We start from the raw sequence: 9,869 nt of genomic DNA, 5'->3' as shown, positions 1-9,869 counted from the left end.
AAATATCTCCTAATTTTAGCTATAAAAATGAAGTTAAAACAGAAAAAAAGTAGTAGACTTGTTTTATCTGACAAAATAGCAGACGCTCTAACTGTTAAAGCGAGAGCAGACATCGAGGATGACCAAGTATTTGACACCAAACCTAAAACTGTATCTCGGGTTGATTTAAACTCTTCCGATAGCGAAGACGAGGCCGCTATTAGTGATTTTCGCAAAAGAAACATAAACTTATTGAGTGATATTAGTAAGAAATATGATGGTCAAGTAGTTTCACGGAAAGAGCTTGCTGGAAGTGAGGACGGAAGTTACGAAGAAAGTGACACCGAGGATGAAAGTAACTTATTGACTGCTAAGGATCTTTCGCTGGACGACATAGAAGAATCCGCTGATGAGTCCGCTGATGATACAAATAAAGAAAATGGTACGAAACTGGAACCTCAAAATTCTGTACCAAAATCACTACAACTTGAGAGTAAATCTAATATATTATCCTTAATTCAAAAAACAAGAAAACAGATCCAAGAATCAGATTTGGAAGATTTGTCATCAAATGAAAGTGAAAATGATGATTGTGACGTCAATGAACGTCAAACACAATTGGAATCTTCCAATAAAGAAAAAAAACAATCATCATCTCAAATTAAATGTAAACAAAAACAGGAATCAGAATCAGAAGATTTGTCGTCAGATGAAGGTGAAAGTGATGATTATGATATAACACAATTTACAAAACAAATTCAACTATCAAAGGAAAGTTCCAATAAAACCCCTAAAAAAACATCACAGCCTGTAAAAAAATCTAAGTTTAAATCAGGTTCCAAAGAATTACCATCAGATGAAGAAGAGAGTGATGATTATGGTATCAATCAGTTTAAAAAACAAATTCAGGGCTCTGATGATTATTCTTATGATAATGAAAACGATTCTGATAATGATGGAGGATCAGATGATGAAAACGAAGAAGAGGGGTATGACATCAGTCAATTGGATGAACCGATGAAGGAAGAATTTGAACATGTAAAGAAACAAAATATTTCTGAAGAAGTGAAAAAGGGAACAAGTGTTAGGAACCAACTGTTGTTATGGGAAGGTCTTTTAGAAATGAGGATACATTTGCAGAGGTGTATGAATATGGCCAATCAGTTACCTTTACCTGATACTTATCTGGAGTTGAAAGAGAACAATGACTTCACTGAGGAATGCAGTGCTGCTAAGGCTAATGTTGCCACTGTTTTAGATAAGTAAGTATTTGTACACTAAATTTATGTTATAATATTTATATTTTAAATAATTGGCATATTCAAGAGAAACACAGTATTGTATGATACATGCTGCATTTTTGTTGGTAAAATACAAAGGCATATATTATATTATATATATTCACAAAACCTTTTCATAGCACCAAGTCAAGTTGTCGTGCACTATGTTACCTTTCATTAAAGTGTAAGGTAAGGCATATACTACAATAGTATCAACTTGTCTATTTTATTAATCAATATTTGATCATACCAAAGTTTTTAAGTAAACTATTGCATACTTATTTAAAATTCGGTTTATAGAATACTGTAGAGTTCAAAATATATGGATCATAGAGTAGCTGGAATGGCAAAATTACTAACATCCAAAAGGTAAATATGCCACTTTAGTACTTTCGCCTTTCCAGGGACCATAAAATTAAAAAAGACAAAAGGCTAATGGTAGTTATATTATATGACCAAATAGATGAGACAAAGACATGAGTGGCTCTGCAGTTGGTATGGGCACTATAAGATTAAGTCTGATTCTGAGTAGAACTAACACTTCTTTAATCTTCTTCAGTTACTCTTCTGAGAGTTATTGGTTTTCTGGGGAAATTCTTTAGTTTGAGACCAAATTATTGGTATTTGTGTGTTTCTCAATTCTGGCGCATTATTGATATTGTTAGTTCTACGTTATTATATTTTTACGGTTATAGGTTTGAAAACAGGTCATACAGGCATAATTAGGTATTACAAATATAGAGAAAAGTTAGGAGAATCATATATGTCCTAACAATCGTTTATTATATCATTTCAGGTTTTTAAATCTACAGAATATGCTGTACAAAAATTTCCCAGAAACAAAAAACTTGTCAACAAAGAAACAGTCCACTGAAACAGAGCCAAATAAGAAAGAAGAGAGTGATGAAGAAATTCCAAGTGATACAGACAATGAGGAAATACCATCAGACACTGAAGGTGAAGAAGAAGAAAAACAGGAAGTCAAATCACCCAAATGCAGTGTAAAACCAAGTTCTACAAGAAAGCGTAAACTAGAAGAATATGGCAAAGAACTTGCAATGTCACATAAGGCCTTTAAATCATTCAGAGATTCAACTATTCAGAAATGGAATGACAAAACTAGACTTGCTACAGCAGCTAATATTAAAAATACACCAACAAATACGATTTTACAACAGATATCGTATATACTGTCTGATAGAGAGAAACTTATAAAAAGAACGCAATTGAAAAGGTCAGAATATGACATTATTGGGTATAAAAAGGCAGAAGATGTAGAAGAGAATGGAGATGCAAATCCTATGACTAAAGGCAGGAAAGAAAATGACGAATATATTTCTGAAATATTTGATGATAGTGATTTTTATCACCAGTTGTTGAGAGAGCTTATAGAATGTAAATCGGCAGATATTTCTGATCCAGTCCAGTTGAGTCGGCAGTGGATTGCATTACAACAAATGAGAAGTAAAATGAAACGAAAAGTTGATACAAAAGCTACGAAAGGAAGGAAGATTAAGTACGTAGTTCATAATCAATTAGTGAATTATATGGCACCTGAGAAATGTACCACTTGGACAGATGAGAGTAGAAATGAGTTGTATAGTTCACTGTTTGGTAAAATGTTTGAACATAATAATATTGGTTTAAATGCTAATGTAGAAAATGGATTTAAGTTAAAAGATTAGTTGTGTACTCAATAAAATTTTTATTATATGGAAATTAAAAAAATAATAATTAAATCCTAGAGTTTTATTATACATATATAGCGGAGGCCGTGAAGAAGGGAAAGAGAGAGAGAGAGAGTGAGAATTTATGTGCCAAATTTAATTTCAAATTTACCACGAGCTTTTCGGTAAAGGAAAACATCGTGATGAAACCTGCACGTCAAAGAATATTCAGAAAACGTCTGACGTCCCCAATCCGCACTGATCTGCGTGGCGGACTATGGCCTAAACCCTCGCCTGAGAAGAGATCCATGCCCAGCAGTGGGACAAAAATTAGTTGATGGTGTTTTCTTATACATAATTTTTTTTTATAATATCAAACAAGTACGGAACAAACAAGTCGTGCGCCTGTTGGTAAGCTGCACGCGTGTCCATAACAGTTGCAGTGCCACTCAGAGGTTTAAATCGCAAAGATCCGAGGGGCACACCCACTACGCCCGCCACCCTGTGAAGTCCCATGTGCCTGTAATTTCACTAGTACCCTTACACCTTAAAACTGGAACGTAGTAATGCTCACATTAGAAATACGTTCGCGCAGAAATACGTTCGGTGGGAGTACTTCCCTGGACGAACTCTTTCACAAGGAGCTCTATTGCTACAAAAAAAAAAATTGCTTTAGGTCGACGTAGTAAGTGTTTGACGATGGTGATTAAGTTTGAAATTTCAGAAGTTAAAATGAACCCCATGTTTTGGTTGTTGATTGCCAAACAATTCATTTCCCCTTATTCCTTTTCATCTTTATCATTTCCTAGCTGTCAATAGTGATGTCAAAAGCAATTTCAGCGCCATTCCTTCAGGGTCCAATAAATAAAATAAAATCATAATGAAAACAATAATATCGGTTTACGCAGGTCATGTATACCGAACGGCTATGAGGAGTGAGCGTGGACGGCGGTCGCTGCGCACGTGATAGATAGGGTTTGTAAACAATGTGGGTGACTGGTAATTGACGCGATAATAACGGCTATACGTTGTCAACGCTCGCTATTTCTATTTCGCGGATTGTAAACAGTTGCGGAGGAAAATAGGTTATGAAATACGGTAGGTATGTAAATGCCTTGGGGTGGACTTTTTTTTCTGAAGTGTTTATTGAAAATACTACTACTTAATACTAAGTTTTTATTCTTTTTTTTTTGTTTTCTTTGAGAGTATGTATGAGAGGAGTATTTACTGAAAATACCTACTAAAGTAGTTAGTACTTCTTTATACTAAATACTTAATCCAATAAACATTAAGTCTTACCATTAAAGTCGTCCAATATGGAGGATGTGTAGGTGTTGATCAATAAGTATGCAATTTATAACTTAGCAGTCTGTTGTAATTTTTTACCTAAAGTATACGTTTAAAAATTATATTTTCCTTGCAGTTTAATAAATTATCTGTTAGGTTACTCGATTAGTTCAATTAAATAGTGATAGTGAGCGCTTGTTTTGCAATTCTAGTTGGTTCGATTCCCAGCTCAAGTAAGTCTTTTAAAAAATCTGTAAATTAATAGCGTTAGTTATTAATTTTAAGAAGAATTCTTTGAACAAAATTAGCTATCTTAAGTATTTAAGGTAGTTCTCTTTCATGTCCCATTGGTTTTTCTCACCCTGTATTTGCGTTTATTAAGTAATATGTGTGGATGCTAGATCAGGAGATTCCGGCTTCGATTCCCGGTAGGACCAGTTTGGGATACGAACTTGTGTATTATGCCGGAAGTAATTCAGTTACTCTGACTGGAGAATAATCGATGTAGTTATCATTATTATTATTAATTAAAGTCAATTATTAAATGGAAATTCAATGTGACCATTACTGCGTTCCGGTTTTGAAGGGCAAGGGTGCTGGTGAAATTGCAGGCCCATGAGACTTGTCAACTTATGTCTCAGCGTAAAGGGCGCAGTGGAAGTGCCCCTCAGATGTTTGCGATATAAAGCTCTAAATGGCACTGTAACTATTATGGATAGGCGTGTCGCTTAACCAGTCTTAACCAGGCGCATAAAGAAACAAATTCAAAACATTTAAACGTATAGAAAATTTAAAACTAATAAAAATTTGAGTTCTGACCTATCTGGAGAGGCATGTTCGAACTCTGCTTCACAACGGTGTACGTAATTATAAGCGTAATCAAGATTTGCGTCTGTGGCTTGACGCGTATATCTGAAATTTGATAATAGTTTAATTAATTTGGTAGTTCAAATATACCCCTTTCCAGTCTGAGTAGGCTGTACCTATCGAATTTTCTAACGCAATTGTACATAGCATAATGAGTTTTATGTCAATTGTATAATGTACAAACTAGATACTATACGGTAGCTGTGGGAATTTCCTCGGAAATCAACGCGAGAGTTCTTTGGAAGATGACTTACCCGTTTAAAGGCTCGTATCTAGTTTATAAAAATTCATTGTGCTAGAGAACAAAACTTCCCTTCCTATCCTTACGGCGGCAATGCAAATTGAGCCTAAGACCCTGTTGCAAAACTGCTGATCATCTTGAAACTCGCCAGTCTTCCGATGTTTGATATGAAATATTTTTCTCTCATTTACAAAACTCAAATCATAGTATGTATAATAATATAAGTACGGTAACTCCATACAAACGTCTGACGCGTTCCATATTCGGACGCACACTTTTGCATAATCTCGCGATGCATTCGCATTACATAGCGCTGGTCGTCTCATTTTTTATTATTATGCGAATGTATGCATCCGTACATGGCGTGCGTCGGCGGGCGTGTACTCAAAAAAGCCGCGCTGCTGCGTACGAATCAAGTTACCAACTTGTTATTTTTTTACATTTTTTTTTATAACGCATACACTCATAACCCCGCACTAGGGAAACCCTGTGTCTCAGGTGCCATGGACGCACACATAGACAACCACAAATGACGCTCAAACTCACGAGAGAAATAAATGTAGTCAATACAAATTTTTCTCCCGGCTCGGGCATCGAACCCGGGTCCTCTACGTGGCAGGTCAGCATGGTATCCGTTCGGCCACGGAGATAGAGTTGTACTACGCTAAGACCCTGTTGAAAACTCCTAACCATCTTGAAATCCGCCGAAGACTTGTGATGTTCAGCAGGGACGCGTTTCACAAGCACATGAACCATTTACGAAACTGAAACTCTCTCTCATTAATTAATTCAAAAAGTTCATCACCTTGAAAGCATATCGATAAAAAAAGACAAACTAGAAAATTGTCATCAAAATCATTCGACATTATCTTACACGTGTACATGTAAGTACATACATATTATTCATGGCATTTATTTGCTACCAGAAAAAAAATCATGAATGTGAAAATTGGTAAATATCTCGTTTATGTCTTTTTAAATTTGGATCCTGCAAATAATACAATTCCGGGAACTATTGTTGTTTGTCGATGCGTTAAATACGTCATACAGTTTTGTAGTAAAATCGTTTGGTAAAATAGAAAACTCTATGCAAAATATACAAGTGTGGAATTAGATATTGCGACTCGACAGTACTTATTTAGTAGCAGTAAAATTCCTTGTGAAAGAGTTCGTCCATCGAAGTACAATACTATACAATACAATATCTTTATTTGTGTTCCACAATGGTGTACAAGGTGTTATGTAATAGTAAGTTCACACATCATGGACCCTTTCGGGCACAACATATAGAAGGGAAGAGAGTAAGGACTGTTTTCAAATACAAAAACTTTTTTTTAAAGAGTTCCGTTAAAAAATTCTTTAATATCATAATAGCATTTATTTATTAATAACTCTTAGTTTTAAAAAAAAATATACTATAATTAGTTTCGTTTCTCAGTGCATCAGGTAGTTGGTTAAAATTTTTATCGCCATGACATATGGGCTAGAGGAATGCAGAGTTAATAGTGACATTGGGATTCCAATTAATCTATTTTTGTGACGTAATAAAAATTTTGATTTATTGTCTTGACGGCGTTTAAAAAATATATATATAGGGAAGCGTGAGTAACTTGTTCTTCTGGAAGTGAGGTCGGCAACTATCTGTCTCTTTGAGGTTTGCTATTGTTCTAATTAGCTTTTTTTGCAACACAAATAGAGATGGTACTTCGGTACTATTGCCCCACAGTATTGTACCGTAAGTCAACCATGAAAATGCAAACGCATAATAAACAGAGAGAGCAGTAGAGCGGTCTGTGGATTTTGTTATTTCTTGTAGAGCGTATGTAAATCTAGATATCTTAGTATCGACTTTTTGTACGTGTTTTTTCCAATTAACATGTTTATCAATATCTAACCCTAGTACTGTTGATTCATTGACTGATTCAATTTCTAACCCATTGTAGCTAAAATTAAATTTTAGCTTTAGCTTTATTTTTAATTAAACTTTTTTTGTGAGGATGAAAGATCATTATTTTCGTTTTTAAATAATTAATTTTTAAATTATGTTCTTGCAACCATGTCGTAACTGAATTTATAATAGTCGTTACTTTCTCTGATAGATTTGAACTATTGTCACAATTTGTTAAAAGTGAAATGTTGTCTACTGCGAATAAGACACAGTGTACATTTATAACCCTTGGCAAATCATTGATGTAAATTAAGAATAAAGGGCATGCAGCTACACTGCCTTGAGGTGTTGACGGGTTTATTATTTTTCTATCTGATTGAACAGTTGTTATTAATTTTCTAGCTCTATCATAATGTTCAACAGTAATGTGCAACATTGTTCAAAGTACTGCCACCTTACCTATTTTTGCCGCCAAGCAGTAATGTGAGCACTACTGCGTTTCGGTTTTGAAGGGTAAGGGTTCTGGTGAAATTACAAGCACATGTGACTTATCAACCTGTCTTAGGGTGCCGGGCGCAGTGGCAATGCCCCTCAGCTCTGAGTAGCATGAGTAGCACTGCAACTGTCATGGATAGGCGTGTCGCTTACCACCAGGCGCACGATTTGGTATCATAAAAAAACTTATCCGATGTGTTAGGGTACGTCATATTTCTTGTATTTAGTGATAAAATCGCTATTTTGTTTCTGGATGGGTTCACTGGACTGGACTGGATTCACTGTAAAACACAGCTCACTTGCAAAAATATTGTAAACATACACGTAATCCGGCACGAGGGACCAAAATGGTATAGAAAGCAGCCTAAGCAAGCAAATGGTCCTAATCAAATAGAATCCAAAGAGCCTGGTCGTGTTTAACAGCCAAATATGTAAGGTGCACAAAAAAATACCTGCGAATTTGTAAACAATCTCTGCCTCTTATCTATTAATAATAATTTTTTTGTTTGCATAAACAAAGACCCAACCTACCAATTATGAATTAAATAATTACACATTTCCATCTAGTCATTTTGATCGTCTAGTTCTCGAACAACATCGTTATCATTTCCGATGACCCGGGTCTAGCGGTGGGTTATCCATCTCCTCACAAACAACCGCCGGTCGGTTCACTATCTGACTATAAAAATGTGGTGATCACTTTTCGTGATTTAATAAGTTGTTAATTAGGTAAGCAGTATTTTTTCAACGTATGTAATGAAACTTATATAACCAATCCAAACAGTAACTGTGTTTAATCATTGTAAGTATATCAAACTATATAACTTTGTTTAACCATGGAAAAAGCTATCAGGTGTATGTAAATACATATACCTATCTAACATAATATAATCATGTATATAGTGAGAGAGAGATTTAACTAAACTCTAAGAAATTGGTGCAAGTGGGTAACGCCTCCCTCTGAAAATTTGGAATTTTGTTCTATATTTTTGATGTGTTATTAGTATTATGAGTAGTACTTTACTGTGACACTGTATTTTGAAATTTTGTAATTGTGAATAAAGGCAACTATAAATAAATAAATAAATAAATAACGCACACACTCAACATAGCCCCGCACTAGGGAAACCCTGTGTCGCGGGTGCCATGGACACACACATAGACAACCACAAATTACACCCAAACTCACGAGAGAAATAATTGTAGGCCATACAACTATTTCTCTCGGCCCGGGAATCGAACCTGGGACCTCTGCGTGGCAGTCCGGCATGGTAACCGTTCGGCCACGGAGGCAGTAAATTATTTAAATGATCTTTTTATATTTGCAAAAGCAGCAGGCAAAAAACCTAACGGTCATCTTTTTTAATGATTGAAACTCTTTCTAAGAGACATAAAATAAATTAAATTGATCAATATTTTAATCTGTTGTGAGTTTAGAGAATATATCCTATATGCTCCGGGCTGACACTCATGGCACATGGCGTCGCGTATTTGGGTTTGTATCGAAAGCATAGGCCTCGCCTTTGAAATTACCAAACTGTGGCAGATCCAAAAATCCGAATAGGTCGCCACGGGCCTTCTTCCCACGGCGCGTTGTACGAAACGCGTGCCGAGGGCCACGAAGCGTTTCACGGGTCGTGAGAAACCGCCTAGACGGTTACGTCTTATTGGGGAGCACGAGATGTCTATCTGACATTTGGCTCGATCGTCTCTGTGTGCTTGAGAGTCTACTTGTATATTTATGCTAGCCTGGTCCAAGGGTCTCAGAAACCACAAATTTAAAGAGTCTCGTACTATACACATGTCTACATTTGGGAAGAATGAATAATTAAAGGACCTTTGACGCCTATGTGTTAATAAATAAAACAAATTATGTGGCACTGTAAGCCCGTTTTGCGTTTTCTTTGCCAAAAGTCAGATAATTTGCTCAAGTTACGACCCTAATCACTGTCTTTACAAACAAAATATTGGGTAATAGCAGGCAGTGTAGAAAATTGCAGGGTAAAACAGGTTTTCAAAATAGCTTTCTTAATTTTGACTGAAGATAGTAGTGTACATAACTTATTTACTAATATAAACGTATAAACAATTCGACTCAGAATTTTATTTTCTTTCTTTATTTATTGTTTTAATAACACTTACTAACTATATATTATTATTAACTA

General features: G+C 35.4%; 1 protein-coding gene across 1 annotated transcript; it reads left to right on the top strand.

Annotated features, from left to right (window-relative positions):
- Positions 1-27: 27 nt before the first annotated feature.
- LOC113231064 (protein AATF) lies at positions 28-2,944 on the top strand. The gene is made up of 3 exons (XM_026465228.1): positions 28-421; positions 824-1,241; positions 2,056-2,944. The coding sequence occupies exons 1-3, from the start codon at positions 28-30 to the stop codon at positions 2,942-2,944; spliced, it is 1,701 nt and encodes a 566-aa protein (XP_026321013.1).
- Positions 2,945-9,869: the final 6,925 nt, after the last annotated feature.

The sequence above is a fragment of the Hyposmocoma kahamanoa genome, unplaced genomic scaffold, assembly GCF_003589595.1.
Source record: "Hyposmocoma kahamanoa isolate Upper Pololo Valley unplaced genomic scaffold, ASM358959v1 64, whole genome shotgun sequence".
NCBI classification, from domain to species: Eukaryota; Metazoa; Arthropoda; class Insecta; order Lepidoptera; family Cosmopterigidae; genus Hyposmocoma; species Hyposmocoma kahamanoa.
This window is presented reverse-complemented; position numbering and strand designations above follow the sequence as displayed.

Bases quoted from the DNA above. Each gene is read 5' to 3' on its own strand.
- LOC113231064 (XM_026465228.1), top strand. From the start codon at position 28: ATGAAGTTAAAACAGAAAAAAAGTAGTAGACTTGTTTTATCTGACAAA. The intron at 422-823 runs GTACGAAACTGG...CAGGTTCCAAAG, and splicing joins TGATACAAATAAAGAAAATG to AATTACCATCAGATGAAGAA. The intron at 1,242-2,055 runs GTAAGTATTTGT...ATATCATTTCAG, and splicing joins GTTGCCACTGTTTTAGATAA to GTTTTTAAATCTACAGAATA.